Genomic DNA, 21,546 nt, shown 5'->3' with positions numbered 1-21,546 from the left:
TTTATCTTTATAGGTTCCTTTGTATTTCTTACTTGGGTGCTCTTCTAATAGAGAGAATTAGGTGAATGTTAGCATGTAATGTCAGCCTAACATTTCTTCAATGTGAAGCATTAAAAGTGAGTAATTAAGAAGTTGAGAAATAAACTGTTCTTTCTGAAAATATCTTTTTGAATGAACATGAGTGGTAACTTCGTTAGTATAAATTTTGTCACGCTGATCAAGACAGAAAGTGCTCTTTGAGTATTTGGATTGCTACTATTTGGAATGAAGAAGATGGAGGCTGCAGGCACAATATTTTGGCTAATAGGCAGTTTGTTCCCAGTTGAGGGCTGAGCCTATGGCTAGTAAGCATTGCCCAGGAAACATGTAAGTATGGAATGCTGCTGTTCTAAACTAAGGCCTCAGCAATACTGCAGTCACAGTCAGTTGGAATCACGCTAGTTCCTTCTCCTTAAACCCTGGAGGCTTCTTTTCTGTTTAGACGTCCTTCCATGTTTTCCTCTTTTTCTTAATGCAAATCATGAATCCTCTACCTGTTTTGTTTTGTTTTGTTTTGTCAATTCTTTAAGGCTACCGTGATCTATTTTATGGAATTTCTTTCCACGTATTCTCTCCTTCATGCTAACATTAAAGGAGATCCCACAGCAACTTGGTATTTTCAAGTTTTTGCTGCAAGTTACTCTGGGAAAATATCAAGATGCTTGAAAAATAACAAATAGGGAGGCCTTTCAAATGTTTCAGCATCTCCCAAAGCACCTGGTCTGCCATGTTTTACCTACTGCAAAGACAATAACCAGAAGGGTTTTAATTTGTATCCTCATATCACCTAGAAGCCTTGGCTGCTCCACTGAACTCTCTTGCCACATAAATAGAATTACAAAGTGAGAAAAAGAAACGGAGCCCCTGACATTCAGGACCTGGCCTGGAACTGTCAGCTAGGCCTTGGGGTTGCTCTGAGCTGGTGTTTCTCCTGTTGAATGTAAACAATGTCACAGAGTCTCTGCATCAGCCAAAGCCATTCTGGTACCATGATGGAGCAAGATGAAAACAAGGTCACTCTGTGACTGTGCTTGAACACAGACAAAACATGGACATTGTTTCAGCAAAAAGAATGACCAAACATTCCCCTGTCTTTACTCATATGAATGAAACCTGTTCCTAACCAATTATAACTTTAGCCTATTCTAGTCTTCCCTTTGTTATATAAGAATTATTAAGATACCTGCTTCCTGACAGCACCCAGTTATCCCTGCTTCCTGACAGCACCCAATCTGAAGCAAAACTCCACTTTCTTGGAACCTCCCCAAAATAACCTAAACAAAGCCCTAATCCTATAATAAGTCACTTCTAATACTCTCTTACTGAGCTGCCTTGCGGTTCCCGAGGGTATTTGTTCTCCATCGCTACAATGAGTAATAAACCCAACTTACTTTCAACTATAGATGTGTGCCTTGTAGGCTTTTGCTGGAGGGCAGTGGTACCAGAGAGAGGATGGGGCAAGACTGTACAGTATGTGTGGGCCACTTCAAGGATTGAGGTTTTTACTCTGAGTGAGATGGGGTGCCATTGGAAGATTTTACTTTTTTAACTTTCAAAATTTTATATTTTAAAAAATTTTGTAGTAGTTTCCAATTGAGAGAGACATTGCAAGAACTATACAGAGAACTCAAACATATACTACATACAGAATCACAGATTATTATCAGTTCGCCCATTCGTTTTATATATAAACTTACTTTCTTCTGAGTCATTTCAGAGTAAATTGCAGACATCATCATGTCCTTTTACCTCTAAATAATTCATAGTCTGTTTTCTAAAATAGAGGACAGTCACTTAATGTATAATGATTAAATCAGAAAATTTAATATTTATACAATATTATTATCCAATTTATAGGCCTCATTCAGACTTTACCAATTGCCCCAAAAATATCCTTTATGTAATTTTTGCTTTTTACCTGAATCATAGATGAACACATTGAGCACATCTATGATAACTGCTTTAACTTCTTTGAAAATTCCATCATTTCTGTCATATCTATTTTTGCTCCTATTGACTAATTTTTTCAGGATCCAATCAAGGATCATGCATTACATTTAGTTTTTCTGTATCTCTAGATTTCTTTAATCTATAACAATTACTCAGCCTTTCTTTGTCTTTTGTGATATTGATATCTTTGAGAAGTATAGGCCTTTTATTTTGTAGAATATCCCTCAATTCGTGTTTTTCGATTTCTCCTCATAATTAGATTCAGTTTATGCATTTTTGGGTGAAAATGACTTGTCAGCTTTGTTGGAAATTAGTTGATCATATATTTGTGAGTCTATTTCTGAACTGTACATCCAGATCCACTAACCAATCTGTCTGTACATAATTCAGTACCATACAGTGTTAATTTTTATAGCTTTATAGTGTGTATAGAAACCACGTACTGTAAGTCTGCCAACTTTTTAGCTAATGTAGGTGCTTTGCATTTCCATACACATTTTAGAATCATTTTGTTAATTTATACAAAATCCTACTGAAATTTTGATTTGGGTTATATTGAAATTATAGTTAAATTTGGAGAGAATTGAGTTCTTAACAATATTGAGTTTTATAATCCATAAAACTGTTATGTATCTCCATTTATTTAGGGTCTCTTTTCCTATCAATATTTTGTAGTTATCAGTGTAAAGGCCGGGCATGTATTTTGTTAAATTTATCCCTAGAATTTCATGTTTTGGGATGCCATTTTAAAGGATTTTTTTAAAATTTCAGATTCCAGTTATTTATTTCTAGCATATGGAAATGTAATTGATTTTTGTATATTGATGACATGTAACCTTGCTAAACTTACTTGCTGGTACAAATAGCTCTTTTGTAGATTTTATAGAATTGTAGGTGAACACATTGAGCACATTTATGATAGCTGCTTTAACTTCTTTGATAATTGCATCATCTCTGTTTTATCTATATTTGCTTCTATTGACTGATTTTTCTCCTGGTTTTAGATCACATTTTCCTACTTCCTCATATGCTCTTAATTTTTAATTTGATGCTGGACATGGTGAATTCTATGTTGCTAAGTGCTGAAGTTTGGTAAATTCCTTTAAAAAGCATTGAACTTTGTTCTAGAGACACTTAAGTTGCTTACAGTTCTGTTTGGTCCATTTAAGTCTTATTTTTAAGTTTTTGTAAAGACAGGTTTAAGATAGAAGTCAGCAAATTTTTACAGTCAATTTTTTTTTTAACTTAAGGGAAACTTTATGTAGTCTTCTTTTTAAAGCAGTCTAGTTTAAAAACAAGTTGAGGGACTTCCCTGGTGGCACAGTGGATAAGACTCTGCACTCCTAGTGCAGGGGGCCCGGCTTCCATGCCTGGTCAGGGAACTGGGTTCCATCCCTGGTCAGGGATCTAGATCCCACATGCATGCAACTAAGAGTCCGCATGCCACAACTAAGGAGCCCACGTGTTGCAACTAAGGAGCTGGTGAGCCGCAACTAAGGAGTCCTGGAGCCACAACTAAGGAGGCTGCCTGCTGCAACTAAGACTCAGTGCAGCCAAAGAAATAAATAAATATTAAAAGAAAAAAAAGATGAATAAGGTCTAAGAACCTAATGTATAACATGGTGACTATAGCTGATAACACTGTGTTGTATAATTAAAATTAATTTGCTAAGAGAGTTGAACTTAAGTATTCTTATCAAAAAATAAAAATATTAAAAATAACAATAAATTAATTAGGTAAAACAAGTTGAGGTTAAGAGAACAGTACGTTCAGAGAGTGAATATGTTCAGCTCTGCAGGTCATGTGGTCCTGACTGAAACTACTCAACTACCATTTCAATGTGAAAATAACCATAGATAATATCAATATATAAACAAGTGGGCATGGCTAAGTCCCAATAAAATGTTATTTACTTAAACAAGTGGTAGGCCAGATTTGGTCCTGAGACTATAGTTCCAATCCATGGTCTAGAGACTACTTCCTGCTAGAGTCTCTTTGCTTGTTACTAAATTGTACCCTTTCTGGATTTCCTACTGAATGCCCTGTTTATTCGCCAAGGACTCTCCACTCTGGCTGGCAGTAACTCAAAGATATCTGGTCTTCTGTAAATTCTGGTAATTTTTCAGCTTATATCTCCTAGTTATTGTTTTCTTAGAAGTTGTTGTCTGTCTCTCTTTGTGGATTTTACCTTGCAAACATGAAAATTAGAATTCAGCAAAGCCTTAAGTATATCTCTGGATCTCCTTAGCTACATACCTCCTGTTTCCCCACCACTCTGCCTTGCAAATTCTGTCTGAGACTCTGTCTTCTCAACTCACTGCAACCTCACTTTCTGCTGGGCTGACCATTTTGGAGCTACAGTCTAGAAAGTTCCCCAAGAAGAAGTCTGGCATGATCCTATATAGGATTTGCCTTTTTTTCCCTTTCTCTAAGAGATCACAATCCTGTGCTTTCTGTTGTGCAGTGTCTGCGAACACTTGTTTCATAGATTTTTCCCAGGTTTCTAGTTGTTTATGGCTGGAGGATAATTTCATACCTTCTTACTCTTTCTTACTACGTGTGCTAAGAGCCAAAGTCCTCTCATTACTTATTTTGATGCTGAAATTATTTCTGATTTGACCAGTAGTTCAACCTTTCATCATAATGATGTAATTTTTGGAGAACTTCATTAATTTTTGGCACACACACACAAAAATTCCCAGGCTCATCTTGGACTTTCTTTTTCTTAGCCCAAAACAGACCATTTTCCCAAGAAGACCTAGTTCCTTGTAATGGGGAATAGTATTTAAATAATGTAGAGTTTGGGGCAGAGAAGTAACTTTCAATTTATTTAAAATATCACCATGTAAATATTTTTGTAAATATTTGTAATATCTTTATTGAAGTATAGTTGCATAATGTGTTAATTTCTGCTGTTCAGCAAAGTGATTCAGTTATGTGTGTGTGTATATATATATATATATATATATATATATACACACACACACACACACACACACACACATTCGTTTTTATATTCTTTTCCATTATGGTTTGTCATAGGATATTGAATATAGTTCCCTGTGCTATACAATAGGACTTTGATTTTATCCATTCTATATATAATAGCTTATATCTGTTAATCTCAGCATGGTTCTTTATTGTTTAATGGACCATACAGGGCAAGGGTAGGGTGCAGAGATCAGGAAGGAAGGCACTGCAGTACAATCACAAAAAAATGTTAGTGGCTTGAGCCAAAATAGTAACAGTAGAGGTAATGAGATATATTCTAATGGTAGGATTGACAATTGACAGAATTCACTGAAAGATTACATGTGAGTTATGAGATAAAATGTTGTATATATTATTACTACAGCTCCTAGAACTTGGGGCCATCCTCAATTACAAGATGGTCGGTCATCCAAAATTTGGTTCAGATATCAAGACTGATGACACCACATACACACCAAGATGGTTTGAGAATGTCTGTTACTCACATAATGAGGCTTTCTAGGAAATCAAGGTAGCTCCTAGGCATGTCCAAAAGTAGTTTTAGAGAACGAGGAAAGAAAACTGGGGTAGAGTTTTATGGTGGTTAGGTGGTGGGACCTGGCTGAGGATTCCTGTGCACAGGTAGGGGCTTGCGTAGTGTGAATCTTCTACCAACAGGGGAGCACCTGGACTTTCTTACCAGCTCTCCCAGATGTGGACACAATGGGAAGGCTCTCAGCAATCATGTCGTACATCAAAAAGTGGAGTCAGGTCCATCCACCTCACTACAAATAACTCAGTTTCATTTCTTTTTATGGCTGGGTAATATTCCATTGTATATATGTGCCACATCTTCTTTATCCATTCATCTGTTGATGGACACTTAGGTTGCTTCCATGTCCTGGATATTGTAAATAGAGCCTTGAGGATATGGGGAGGGGGAAGGGTAAGCTGTGACGAAGTGAGAGAGTGACATGGACATATATACACTACCAAACATAGAATAGATAGTTAGTGGGAAGCAGCCGCATAGCACAGGGAGATCAGCTCGGTGCTGTGTGACCACCTAGAGGGGTGGGATAGGGAGGGTGGGAGGGAGGGAGGCACAAGAGGGAAGAGATATGGGAACATATGTATATGTATAACTGAATCACTTTGTTGTAAAGCAGAAACTAACACACCATTGTAAAGCAATTATACTCCAATAAAGATGTTAAAAAAAAAAAGTGGAGTCAGACTCTACCATACAGAGCTCCTTACAAGATATTTTTTCTCTGAATAACCGGAGTTGCCATTAATACAGATGAGAAAGACTGTTCAGTGAGAAAGTTTGGAGGGGAAGAATCAGAGTTTGAATTTAAGCGTATTAAGTTTCAGATGTCTCTAAGGTTTACATGGGAGGTTTTTAACTTTTATAATTTGTTCTTTCTTACAAAATTAAACTGCCTATCAACAGGGTCACTGCCTAATTTAAACAATATTTTTTTCTGTAAAAATGATCACAGTTTCATAAGAGCTTTAATATCAGAATCATTTAAAGGTATACATCCTACTTTCAAGTAGCTGATTTCTTTAGACAAAACAACAGGCATGGAAAATAATTTAGAAATAGGTAAATAACGTTAGTTGATAACTTCCCTTGATGTTTACCAAAAAAATGTTTTTTGTTATTTTATGAATAGAATGTATTATAGCAGTGAAATTTTCTTTATTAACATAGAGGGCTTTCTGTTCAAAATTAATCTTGGGTAATATTTGAATTACTGTATTTTTAAATTATGCAGGTATTTATGTTTTAGATAGATAAAACTTAATCACTGTGACTATCTTAAAATACTAGCTATATTGATTGTGGAATATATTGGGCTCTATGTTTCCATTTAGAAACATGTCCAAATTATTTTCTTGTGTGTTTTAAAAGAATTAGATATTAGCTTGATTCACTTGCTTTGGAGAAAAGCATCTTTAAAACCAGTAAATTTGTTTTTACTCCCCAAACAAATTGGAATTGACAGCATCAATACAAATATCAATTGTATAACATCAAATGATCTAGTAATTTCTCAGGTTCTCAACAGATCCATGAGAGATACTGCATCTAGTAGTCAACACCACCATTTTTGTCCCTCAGTGGTCTTGTGTTTGCGATAGTTGACCTATCATTGCTCTTCAAGTCAATGGATTTTTAAAAAATAATTCTGAAGACAACAGACCTGTGTCCAAATTGCATTTCTGCTCTTGAAAAATCAGCAAGTCATTTAACATCTGTAATCCTCTGTTTTCTCATCTATAAATGAGAGCGTTAATGTAAGTGATCTCCATTTCCATTAAAGCTCAAAAATGCTTTAATGTTACAATTCTGAGTTAAGCTCTGTAATTGAAACATCAAAGGTATTCTGTCTTAACCTCCAATCTGCTAGCTGAACTGGGCACCTAAATAAAAATAGTTTAATCCCACACTGCAAGAAAGAAAATGGTAGCAATTAACCCAGACAAGAAAGTTTTGTTAGAGACAGAACACATGGTTGAAGCTTATTTTCAAAGGCTTTGCAAGTGTAAAGGCCATTTAGTTAAGCAATCTTGAGTGTGCAGTCCAAGAAGAGTTTAGCACACAAAATGGCTAGGAGGCTTCAGAACACCAGACTCCTCCCCAGTGGTTTCTACATGGCCTTCCATTCCTCTCCTGCCACTTCTTCTCTCTTAGCCATCTATTTTCTAAAATGTGAGACCGATCCAGAACATAAAAGCTTTTCTATGAGATTTTATCAGCAGGAGTTTCCAATTCCCAGAACACCTTCCATTAAATCCCTGAATCACTTCCTACCTCTAATGCATACCAATCCTCAATCTTCAGACACTCTGCCTCAGGCCATGGAAGCTACCATCTAAAAATGAAGTAGAAAGTGGTATTACCAGCTCCCCTAACTGGCAGACAAGGAAGATGGGAAGGAAAAAACTTTCAGATACTATAGTGTCACAAAGCAAATGTGAAGCTGATGTCCCAAGCTGGATCTCGGAACAACTTTTCCTGCTAAAATATCGTCACCCATGGTGGTTATGTTCTATTGTAATATTGGAGCAGGGCAATAATGGTACCTTGACTGTGCATATTGAACTGGTTTATCATTTCCAAAACACTTTCACTCATTCATTTATTTAACTAATATTTACTGATTGCCTATGAAGGGCCAGGCACTGTTCTAGGCACTGGTGATATAAACAAGTCTCTCTAATTAGCTTAATTAACTTCTCTAGTTTTTACTATTTTTCTTTCTCTTTAGATAGGGACACTAAAGCTCATCAAGTGTATGATCCAAGTCGCATAACTGATAATTATCAGAATCAGTTCGAGCTCAGTTGTTCAAAAGCATTGCTCCTTATCTTAAACTCTGTGGAAAGGTCTTTATGGTTGACATTGCTTTGTCGGGAAATTGCTCCTAAAATTCCAAACAACTGACGAATAAATAAGTGTTTTGGAGAAAAAAAACCTGTTGGAAAGTTGGATATTACTTGTATATTCACGTCCCTGCTTCTGAGGAAGTATATATGTTTGGCTTCTGATAAATGTTGGAGTGCAAGGATGCTGATGGAATGTACTTTCAAATACCCTGTAATATATAAACTCTTATTACCCTAAAGATTTTGTTTCAGGATAAAAAATGGAAAGCCTCACTTTGGCTTTTATATTTTTTGAGTATAGCTTACAGGAAGTGCTGTATTTGAGGAGGATTGGGGTACTTTCTTAGATCAATAAATTGATGCTTAATTTTTTTTTTTTTCATTTTGAATGATGCTTGTGAGTGATCTATAGACCAGAACCTAGAGGGGATTAGGAGAGAGAGAGGTAGGGGTCAGACGCCCCAAACCCCTAAGGGCACCATGTTTCTTTACATATTAAAGGGAATCCACTCTTACTATCTTTTAACCTCACTAATGTGTTAGGGGTGTTTCCTCATCCTTTCTTTGTTTGTTTTCTCTTTTTTAGGTTACTGTCCATATGGTTATCGGGAATGTCAGAATGGCAAATGTTATAAACCAGAGCAAAGCTGTAATTTTGTAGACGACTGTGGAGATTATACTGATGAAAATGACTGCGGTAGTTCCTGTACTTTTGAAAAAGGCTGGTGTGGTTGGCAAAACTCTTTGGCTGAAAACTTTGATTGGGTTTTGGGGGTTGGCTCTCCTCAAAGCCTAAGACCTCCCAGAGACCACACACTTGGAAATGAAAATGGTAGGTTATTAGGTTGTTCCGGGCACCCTAATCACATTCACAGTGAGCATCACGTTATCTTCCCCGAGAGCATCTGGAGAGACCACCGTGGTGCCAGGGCAACTAAGTCAAATGTTTAACAAGCGTATTTGTCTCCCGGGACTGCATAACAGACTGCCACAGACTGGGTGGTGTAAACAGCAGACGTTTATCGTCTCACAGTTTTGGAGGCTAGAAATCTGAAATCAAGGTGTCAGTAGGGCTAGTTCCTTTTGAGGTCCTTGAAGGAGAATCATCTGTTCCATGCCTCTCACCTAGCTTCTGGTAGCTTCAGGCACTACTTGGCTTGTAGGTGGTACTCTCCTTCTGTCTTTGCATTGTCTCCGCTCTATGCATGTCTATCTCTGTGTCTAAATTTCCCCTTTTTATTACAACAGTCTTACTAGACTAGGGCCCACCCTCATGACTTTATTTTAACTTGGTCATCAGCACAGACCCTATTTCCTAATAAGGTCACAGTCACAGGGACTGGAATTAGGACTTTCACATCTTTTGGGGGACACCATTTCACATATAACAGTGAGTAATTAAAATTGACTATTACCTTGATAATTGTAGATAGATGCTAATATATGCTGCTCTCAGGTACCTTTCCTAAATGACACATACTTGTAATCAGTAACCGTGAATTCTGTCACTCATTTGATCATTAGAGAGTCATTTAACTTTTCAGATTCTCAAACTTCTCATCTGTCCAATGGAGATAATGGAATTTGCCCTGTGTACCAAACAGGGATTGTCAAGATCAAATGAGATGATCTGTATGAAGGGGAAAGCAGTTAGAAAGCTGTAGAGGCGTGCAGTCGTAGCTGTAAGATCATCTATGTGAAGGGTGCTAGGTCTGGCTTATTTTTGCAGTGAGCTGAGGTCAGGTCTCAGATTCATTGGTCAAGGGGCAAAAGACATTAGGAGAATAAAGGAGGGATCCTGAATTCCTGGATGCTACAGAGTAGGAAATATTGACATTTCACAGGCCTGTGATAAAGCAAAGCTCTCCAAGCCAGACTAACCATGACAAAGAAAGGTAGGTGTAAGTTTCATTCAAACACTCAGCTATACATACATAAAATGTTTTGGATATTTGGATACACAAGCAGAAAACTCAGTATCTTTCCTTGTGTTTTGTATATTAAAATCCTCAGCATTTCATTTATGTACTCAACAGATGACTGAATTTTTGAAAGTATGTCATATCCCTCTATTTGTATTTCACAGACAATCTTTGCATTGTTTTACAATAACTGGAGAGTTTGGGGAGTCCGTAAAATAATTTCTATAACTCTCTTGTTGGGTCCATGGCATAAATATCCTGTCAGATCAGTTAATCTGCATACCGTGAAGTACTTTGCTAAAACCGAGACAGTTGGATATTGTTCCGTCAGTGAGCCAGAGGCAACGCTATTAGATTTCCTTTCTCTTTCAAGCAGAAATACCTTTGGCAGTTCAGATCATAGAAATGTGATTAAACACCCGAAAATGGAAAAGCTAACATAATCCCCTCAATGTCATTTTTGCGTTATCTGAATCCCATCTTGTTCCCAGGGCACTTCTTGTATCTGGAGGCTACTCCGGTGGGCCTTCGGGGCGAAGAAGCACACCTCAAGAGTGGTCTGTGGCAAGAAGCCAGCGCTGCCTGCACCATGAGCTTCTGGTATTTTATATCCACAAAAGCCACAGGGTCCATTCAGGTCCTCATTAAGGTAGGATCATCTCCTGCAATGCCTCTGAGCTTAGTGAAGTTTCCTAGAGACAGCACATGGCCAAAAGGAGATTATCACAACTCTGCTTACCTGGCCCTGGGAAGCCTCCTCCCATCAGAGGGAGCTGCTACTTGTGGTTCAGATGCTCCGTGGAGTTTGGTAAACTGGGCGTGGGAACCAGCTTTGAGCCCAGCGTTGTACCCTGTGGTTATGACTGAATCCCAGAGACTCCTTTTATGGTAACAATTAGTCTAAGACACACAAGTTTAGGTATTTCTTTCCCAGTCCTTCTCAGTAAAAGAAACTAGATTATTTGTACATCTGAAAGGAGAGCAGCTATCCATTTTAACTCATATATGAGCAATCTTAATATTAGACATTCTGGTTCTAAGCACACACCGTGCAAAGGACAGAACCGATCAGGAGAATGATGAAGGTATGATTACATTGAACTGCTTATTAACTATGACACAGTAATGCATTTTCTTACTGTGGGTTAATTAGATGTTTCTGTCAGGGCTTTAATTTCGTTTAACAGAGTGACAGTGTTCAGGGACCAAAATACCAAGGTATACATTAATATTAATGAGATGTGGTTCATATACCTTTACTCTTTGGCAAGTTACAACAGCAGCAAAAAGGAGATGTGTGTGTGTGCGCGCGCGCGCGCACGTGCACACACATGTGTGTTCATTTCAAGAATCTCGTTAGAATTCCAAGAAAGCTTACTCTAAAACCATGCTCTAGAGGCCATTGCTGTTTTATCACACATGGGCTTCGGTGATGTGCCCTGACACTGATAGAAAATGCCTGACCAGAATACCAAAGGCCTCATATATCTGAATAGCTAATGCTGCATAGTTCATGTTTTATCTAAAACCTGAGTTAACTTTATATTTTAGGACTCTTCTATAATAATGCAGAAAAGCCTGCCTAATAAAATACATGCAGCAATACCACAGTGATTTATTCTTATATTTAAATATGAAAACTTACTGAAATGTATATAAGGCTTCAAGTTCTTGTAAGAGTATTTTACCAGTACTCTATTGAATGTGATACTGGATTATATGGTCTGTACTGCTCTATAGCAAGAATTCAACTGAGTAAATTTAAAGATCAAATTGCTTTATTGAACGATTCATGAACTGGACAGCATCCCATGTAGCAAATAAATAGAAAGGAGCCCTGCCAAGTTGTGGAAAAGGAGAGGTTTTTAAAGGCAGAAAGGGGGCAGAAAAAGGAAATTACTAGCAAAAAATGCATTGTTTCAGGGAAGGTTGCCCTTCTGAGGAGGATGGAAGGGTTCTGTGGGGCAGATTACTTTCCTAGTGCTGACTGGTTATGATTACAGACCTGAGGGAACTTGAAACTGCAGTTAGGTTAAGTGTTAAGTGTTAGTTTCCTGTCATGGGGCTTACCACAGGTGACTCCATTTTGAGCCTCTTTTCTCTTTTTTCAACAGTACCATGTGAAGGACTTGGTACACTGGATTTTGCTTTTATTATTTGTTTCACTCATATTTACATTTCTCCTCTCTTATAGTAATAAATTTTATATTACTATAAAATGTAAACTTAAACTATTTTGAGATATAAGTCTTCCTATCAAGTCACGTTGAGCTCCCATGGTTCCTCCAATTGATTCCTATGGACATTTAACAGCACCTTTAGAGACCCGTTTTCCTACTGTATTAAAAAAAAAACATTAAAAAATATGCCTATTATTATTCAGTGACATTTATTGCAAAGGAGAGAAATCTTTCATAATATATATTGATTTTATATTCATGAATTTTAGGTCAATTGTTTCATTTTTGGTAATTAACAATACATATTTTTGATCATCATTACAGAGTACTTCTTAGGCTTCTCTCTGTGTGGAACTATGCTGGATTTTTACCTTGCTCATTAGTTGGAAATTGTCCTAGCCAGATGGCAAACACAGTAGGGGCAGGGATGCTACCTTTTCTTTCTTTCTTTATTCCTCATCTTTTAAAATGTTCCCAATCTATACGTATGTTGCCCCTGGCCCAGTTTCCTCTGCCTTTCCTCAGGAATGCCTCCTTCTGTGTTCCCCTCTTCCTTCCATACCAAGTCCAACACAATCTGGTAGATTCAGCCTTTCACAAAACATTCCTTGACCGCTGTTGCCCACCATGATTATTCCTTTTTTTCTGAGTGTCCCTCACAACTCCAGAAATTCTTCCTGCTCATTGGCTGTTCATTTATATGTATTCTATTTCAATAGATACATTATAAAATATTTAAGGCAAAGCCTTGAGGCTTTAGTCCTTATGTCCCTCAGCTCTTCAGAGAAGGGACTGCTGGATGAAGGGATTGCAAGAGGAGAGTAGTGCCTTCCCAGAGCCCAGTGCTGGGCTCAGGACACCCCTTGTTTGAGATAATCCTTGTGCAGGAATGGCTGTTATGCATTACATGCACGACATTCGAGTCTAATCTGGAGAATCTGAAATCTAGGTCTGAAATATATACATGCAATCAGACGCAAGAGGCATGTAACCACTGACCAATAATTTAATGACAATCTAGTTTTAAATGGTAAAATCGATTACAGATCACAACCAGAATAATGCATGCTGAGAGTTACATTTACCAACACACACTGTTTCATGTAATTCTTAGCACAACCCTCTGAGGTAAATAAAGTGAGCCCCATTTTACTCAAGAGGGTCCCATAGAAATAACCTAACCGTCCTATAGCCACATAGCCAGTCAGTGACAGATGGGAGTTTGAATCCAGGTATGTTTACCTCCCTAACTTATGTGTTCACCCCTCACCCTTATCCCCAGTGTTCCTCACTGATAATACTGAGTTTTCTACTCTTCATAATGAAATAGAGATTCTGTTTTCCTGAGATCCATATTCATTGCACAGAATCATTTTTTAAGGGGAAAAATGAATAATAATTCTTATAATGGATATGTGTGATTCTTAAACTATCCTGTTATAAAGGAGTGAATTCAGGGAAACCCCAGCAAGGCAAAGCTCCTGCTTTAGGAAACACTCAGTAAAGAGCAGTACTATTTTACATATTGTCTATATTATATTTTCCTTCTATATATCTTGCTTTCAGTCACATGAAGACTACTTTTCACTAAAGAGATGTAATTAAATAAAATGTAATCTTTGTGTCTTAAAGTGACTGGTGAATTCTGAGAAGATGGAAAGAGCATCTTATTGAGAAATTAACCTTAATTTTTTTCTTTCCTTGAAGTCTGCTTTAGTTATAAATGTAAAGCACACACAATAAAATGAAGTAGCTACAGTTTTTCAAGAGAAATTACTTTTTAAAATACAATAGTTTGCCTTTTTTTTTTTTTTTTTTTTTTTTTAATGAGAACAAAGAGTCTACCAGGTAGAAGGATTATTAGCTATCCCTCACTGCTTGGGCCAAGCCACTTTGTAAGTGGGATTTAGTCCATGGGAATTGCTTGTGATCCCTGCCATTCTACTGTGTTTATTTAATGGGTGAGTCATTCAAAGCTCAGATGGGCTAAGTAGGAAGTCCAAGGTTATAAGTAAGTGGATGAGCTAGGACTTGAACTCAGGTATTATAAAAATTAAGATTAGAATGTTACACAATCTGGTTTCTGTCTTTCTATGAGAGAAGATTGAAAGTTGATAATCTGAATTAAAATACATGGGTCGGAGCTTCCCTGGTGGTGCAGTGGTTGCGCGTCCGCCTGCCGATGCAGGGGAACCCCCCGTCTGGGAGGATCCCACGTGCCGCGGAGCAGCTGGGCCCGTCAGCCATGGCCGCTGAGCCTGTGCGTCCGGAGCCTGTGCTCCGCAACGAGAGAGGCCACAATAGAAGGAGGCCCGCATACCACAAAAAAATAAATAAATAAAATAAAATACATGGGTCATATCTTTTTCTGAATGTAGTAATAATTCATTTTTAAAATAGTATGTTTGTTCTTGATAACATCTATCATTTTTACCTACCATTTAACTCATTTACATTCAGTATTAAATTTTGCATTAAATTTAAATGTATTACTTTTCAAACCATCTAAGATTTAAAACAAAATATGAAACAAATGTTCAGGGGTAGAGTAAGAGTTCCACGACATAAAAATTAACTTGCTTTTACAATTATATTTAATTTTACACATTTTTCTGGTCACTTGTTTTCTGATGGGGTTAATTAATTATGAGTAATATGTCGATTTTAATATGCTAAAAAGAATTTTGGGGGAATTTTAAAATTTACTTGTGTTTGATAAAGTGTTTTCATAGGTAAAATGTCTGTCTAGTCTCATCACGAAACGAAAGACCTTTGCATCTTTTCAACTAGCCATGTGAATAAAATGCAGGAACACCTGCTACCTGAAGGGCATTATTGTGTTTTAGAAATACTCCATCTTTGATAAACTGTTGATATGTTAATCAAGATGACTGCATGCTGTAGGGAATTTGAATCTATTTGACTGAAAGCATTCAGGACTATCCATTATGCCATCATGATAGAAAACATATTCAAGCCAGAGTGGAGAAAAATAATGTATTTCAGGAGAGCCCTCCTGATTATAGCAACCTAGTTATGCTGCAAGAACGTAATTAAATTAGCTTATTGCTTTATCGTACTTAGTGATTCACAGAATTTTAGAGCTGGTGGAGTCCTTCGAAATATGTTTAAACCATTCATTTTGCAGATGAAGGAATTAAGATTATGAGATTGTATTTCTTGTCCCAGCTCATACGGTATTTTAAGAAAAAAGTTAAGATGTAAATCCAATTTTTCTGACTTCTAATTCAGAGCTCTTATATACTTCCTGGAAATGCTATCTAAAAATCATATTCAATATGGAAATACAGATTTTGTTCAATAGGCAGTAGAAAATGTCAGATCGACAAAGGAAAGGCCAGATTCCTTTGCCTACTTAGAAGCCTGGAAGTTCTGGTTCTGTTTTACCCTCAACCTAGCAAACAATGAGCATCAGTTGGGTTTAAGAGTCAACTGACAAAAGTGGGCATTCTCCATCCATCCTAACCCACCACTACCCCGTCCCCGGCACACATGCTCACCACAGTCCTAATGTGAGAAGGTTTACAACTAATTGCTAATACTAACGTGCCTAAGAGTATGTCAGACAGATTTTTATATTTAGGCATCTTTTGATCTCATCAGCCTACTGAATATCTGACGCTCTTTTAGTCACGTTGTTGGGATTTTATTCATCATTTCAGAGTAAAGGATGTAGAGAATATGGGTAGAGAGGATACATGGAAGCTGGATAGAGGAAATCGATTTTTCAAAGACTGTCATGTGCATTGGGGGCTGTAAATCCATTAAACTAAACTTTAGTACCAGAACTTTATTTGCTTTTCTGCAATTGTTTCAGCACGTTAACAATTCAATCTGCGTAGATTGGGCGCTACTATATTAGTGACCTTGAACAAATCAAGGGAGAAAAGTTGGTCTTTGCATTTCAAGCTATAGCCTTGCAAGAGATCAGCACACCCAGAGTTTTATTAATTAGTTGCCACAAAATCACAATGCCATGATTTATGTAAAATAAATGTTCCTTAGAGAACATGGCAATGTTTATTCCAGGTTTATTTTTGACTAAGTGAGATTTTTCTAAACTTCTCACTTCTTCCTTTACCTCCTAGTGCTGCCCACTAGGACTCACAGGGAGCCAGTGGAGTCCCTTCTATTAAGATTTCTATTAAGATGCTAACAACTTAGTTAAATTGATCCCAGAGTTTTACTTTTCAAGAGACTCATATGGTCAGCTCTCAAGATTGTTCTCATTACTATCACTGCTGCTTCACTTCCCTTTCTGTTCCCACTACTGCTCTTGTGACCAGCCTCTAGTTATTGACTGATTTCTTTTCATTAATTGAAGTATAGTTGATTTACAGTGTTATATAAGTTTCAGGTGTACAACAGTGATTCAATATTTTTATAGGTTATACTCCATTAAAAGCTATTATAAAATATTTGTTACTTTCACTATGCTGTACATTTCATCCATGTATCTCATTTATTTTATGCCTGGTACTTTTTACCTCTTAATCCCTTCTTCTATCCTGCCCCTCTCCCCACCCCTCTCCCCACTGGTAACCACCAGTTTGTTTTCTGTATCCATAAGTCTGTTTCTGTTTTGTTATAGTCATTCATTTGTTTTATTTTTCAGGTTCCACATATAAGTGAAAACATACAGTATTTGTCTTTCTCTAACTTATTTCACATAGCATAATATTCTCTAGGTCCGTCCATGTTGCTGCAAATGGCAAAATTTCATTTGTTTATTAATGGCTGAGTAATATTCCTTTATATATATATATGTATGTGTATGTATATATACATATATATATACACACACCACATCTTCTTTATCCATTCATCTGTTGATTGACACTTAGGTTACTTCCATATCGTGGCCAATTTCTTTTTTCTATACAATGTGCTAAGTCTTTTTTTACACATAGTAATTCATTTAATCTTCAGAGTAAATCTGTAAGGTAGATATTTTGTTCTAATTTAACAGACCATGAAATTGAGACCCAGGTCACAGAAATAATAAGTGATATCATCAGGATTAAAGCCAATTCTAACTCCAAAATCCATGCTCTAAACCACTGCACTCAACTTCTGCTGTTAGATTTTAAAACATTCTCATACCCAGGAGGCAAATATATTACTGTTCATCAACGTTTTCCAGTGGCTCTGAAATCATACAAATTAGAGATTTCCATCTCTGCATATTAATAAATCCACAGGCCTGTCCCCACACATGGTAGAGAGGGAAGGGGATTACCTTGTGTTTAGCAGCTTCTGTAGTTTTATTTGTTTGTTTTTTAACAGCTTGTCAACATATGGTAATAATAACCGTATTTATCTAAATCACTCTACCTCATATCTAAATAATTCAAAAATTTCAAAATCATGTTTAATAGTTACATTTTAATGTTGGTGAATTGAAGAAAGAATGAATTGGAAGCAATGTAATTTGATTTTTATAAGAACAAAACTAGCTAGGTGAAAGCTCTTAATTTTTATTCAAACACGAAATTTTTAAAACTGTTGCAAACATCTATTCTTTCAGAATCTCCCCCTCCTTCTCTCTGCTTTCTAGTATGATCAAACTTGATAACTATTTTCCCTCTTTGAAAACTAAGACCTCTAAATTAAAAGCAGAAATCTTCAAGATCAGGGGTTCTTAATCAATAGTCTGTGTATGTGTTTGTGTGTGTTACAGACTTCTTTGGCAGCCTGATAAACTTCTGAATTACCTCTCAGCATACTGTTATAAATGCATAAAATACTAGACTTACAAAGAAACAAGTTAAATTAATACTAATTATTAAAATATTTTTTAAAATCCAAAATTGTGACTTAGTAAACTTGTGTGAAATGACAAAATCTAGCAGAGGATGAAATAACTGCTACTATTTCAAAGGGTGATAAGCATAAGTGATATTTTTGAGATAATCATGGCACTTTAAAGTGATATTAAAATATTTGCTATTATTATCGGTGAGAAAGTCACGGGTACTATTAATACTTATGATTTGTTGCCTATATTCACAATTGAAGAAAATACCAAAATTTAGTTGAAGTTAGTAAAAATAAAGATTTCCCTCATCCATGTTCCAGCCCTCTTGAAAATCAATATTCTGTATATAAGGGGTCTTGAGAATTTTTTATTTTGTAAGTGTATCTGCCTTATATGTTCAGTGTTTACATTTATAATCAACATACATTATCTGAGTAGGAACTTTCTGCATGGAAAAGCAACTCCAGTTCCCAATAATTGAAACATAAAGGCATTGAAACAAACATAAAATGAAGATAGCATTCAATCTGAACCAAGTTCAGAGCAGGGTAGTTTTAAATGGGCTTAGGTGCTGCCACAGCAAAGAGCTGTTTCAGCCGCTGGTTATCAGGCTCACAGCCAGGTAGAGTCAGCAACTTCCAAACTGGCTGCTGATGGGTTAAAATATTGCCAGATTTGTCACCTAGATTCAGGAGTGTCTTTTCAAATGTCGTAAGTAGTCACGCTATTGACTTTCTGTGTAAAACAAGATCTGAGAGAAGAAAGGGAAGAAAAACAATACTGTAACTTACCTCATTTTAAAATTTAACTTCAATTTTTAAATTAATTTTAAGGTATAATTGGCCAGTAGCTTCACTTGCTTACACCTTATCTGCCGACAGAAACGATTGTTGTATATGGACTGCCCTATGTAGGAATCCTGAGGGCAGGTTAATTTCCTTTCAACTTTTGCTTACTTCCCGATCATATTTGCATCTTAACTGTTTAAAACCAATGTACCATGGCAAAACATTCCTTTTCATTTCATTTCACTTGGGGGAGTGGGGGCAGTGCCTGAAAAATTACAATAGTCTTCAGCACATGATAGTAACTCTTTCTGGAACTCATAAGTTCTCATCAATTAATTTTTAACGCCTGCTCAGTTAATTTTCTTCGGAGTTTGCAACACACGTTCCTGCTAAAATTGGTTAGAATTGCTTATCTGAGGGCTGACTGCTGTAACAGAATCATACGCCTGACTCAGAGGCTGCTACAAGGTTGGTGATATGTTTTACCAATTATAGATCACAGAATTGGCGTAGAGAAAAACGCTATGATTCACCCTTGTATGTATTATCAAAATGAACATGAAAGTCCTAATAATGTTGGCAATCTTATCTCTATAAGAGATGAATAGGTAGCACATTCCTATCTGTAATCTCTGGTGAATTTTAGTTACAACAAATGTTTAAAACCTATTTTTAACAATGAAGAAATATTTAATTTACTTTTTCCAGACTGGTGCATCTCTCCACATCTTCTAAAGAAGTCAGGAATATTTTCTAATAATCTGTAAATTGTGTCAACAAAGCAGTGTAGCAAATTCTGCTGTGATCCTACCTCTGTGGATCCCATTATGCGAGAGATGTAAATAAAGAAAAGCTGGGCAGTTTAGATGTACTGTGTACTAACTTAGACTGTTTACTGCTAACTAACAATATTCCTAGTTTAGGACTACAACTTTTCTTTGCAAGCTCAATCCCAACTCTTTTCACCCCTTGCTTCCATTCATGCATTCAAATCAATCTTCCGTAAACTTCTACTGAATATACATGCCTTGCACTCATGGAGCTTGTGAGTTTAGAGTGGACTTAATTGTTGGCAAAAAGCAGCAGTGTGGTACTCAGTCTATCAGAAGCAGTTGGAGGTCTCCCACCAAAACTGATGTTCTTTGATATTTAATTACCCTCTTTTGAAGTTGTCCTCTTTCTGAGAAGATGACTTATGACTTGCTCTGCCATATTCCTGGAACAGGAAGCTCTCTGAGGTCCATAGGGTGGGTCCTAGATGAGTGGCATGTGTTCCCATACCACTGAGTCTACGTCTCATGACCCCACCACACTGCATCTTGACTGTCTACGTGTAGAGCTCTATTGTCTGATGGCTAGGGAGCTTTCACGGTACAGAGACTGTATCTGCCTTGTTTCCTGTCTTATCTGTAGCATGTAGCATAGGGCCTCGTGTATATCATACAATAGGTGTTTGAAATGAATGAGTGAACGTACAGGATTTCCATATATAATTAAATGCTAACTATAGAGAACAAACCATCCAATATTCTAGGAATTCAAAAGCTATTAAAATATTTGTGGAAAGTGTTTAGAGGAAATAAGAGAAATTTGAACTGGATCTTGAAAGGTAAGAAGAATTTGGATAAATAGAGGAAAGAAGGGAGAATATTTCAAATGAAAGAATGCATAAAGGTAGAGAAGTCTAAGATGTGTTCAGTGGATCCTGAATTTACCAATTATCAGGTAGTGATTAAAGATATAATATTAAAGATAATAATAAAGTAAGCGTTTATTTGACCCTTTAAAGTTTACAGCATACATTTTTTATCTGGTACTACGAATTTATTTTTGTTATTTAATACAGTATTGCTTACTTTTACTGTTTTTGTAATTTTCAGTCATTTCTGACTTTTTATTATCTTTAGCTTTAACTTTATAACCATATTTATTGAGTAACTTGTAATACATTTATATTAAATAATGTTCCAAATTATAATGCAGATTAGCAATTTGTATAAACACTAGTCATAGCGTTAATCAAATTTAAAATAATCCCAAACTGCTTTTTGAACAGCAGAAGAAAATCAATTGAAAAATCAAATTCTTAAAGATTATTTTTAACGAACTTAACTTTAACTTCTGCTTGAATGAGAAAACACATTTCAGCTTAGCTGCTAGATATTCATTCAAGCGTTGTTGACATTATTTTCTTTTCAGCAATTGACATGATGGGTTGAGTATCTTTTGTAGATTTAAATAAAAATATATATAAATTCTTCATTTAGTTCTTATAGCCCAAGTTATATACAAAATCACTTAGGCTTAAACATAAACAGCATTGACAAAACAGTCAATGGCAGCCAATGGGCCCACAGTGGTAACTTCTCATGATATGACTTTAAGATTGAACAATCAATCAAGAGAAGTTTCTCCAGTCAGAACCATCTATGCACCAGCATTTTGTAGCACTCGTCTTGCATACATTTTATGTAATTCTCCGTGTCAGTGCTGCTCATGTGATATTAAAAAACCCCAA

General features: G+C 36.4%; 1 protein-coding gene across 1 annotated transcript in view; it reads left to right on the top strand.

Moving 5' to 3' along the window:
• The window catches only part of MALRD1 (MAM and LDL receptor class A domain containing 1), a 653,641-nt gene that overhangs the window by 364,215 nt on the left and 267,880 nt on the right, over positions 1–21,546 (top strand). Inside the window, exons 27-28 of the mRNA XM_024129703.1 lie at positions 8,946–9,191; positions 10,773–10,930. Coding sequence (XP_023985471.1) covers positions 8,946–9,191; positions 10,773–10,930 — 404 coding nt within the window. The remainder of the gene's footprint in view (positions 1–8,945; positions 9,192–10,772; positions 10,931–21,546) is intronic.

Source organism: Physeter macrocephalus, chromosome 11 (genome assembly GCF_002837175.3).
Source record: "Physeter macrocephalus isolate SW-GA chromosome 11, ASM283717v5, whole genome shotgun sequence".
Lineage (NCBI taxonomy): Eukaryota > Metazoa > Chordata > Mammalia > Artiodactyla > Physeteridae > Physeter > Physeter macrocephalus.
This window is presented reverse-complemented; position numbering and strand designations above follow the sequence as displayed.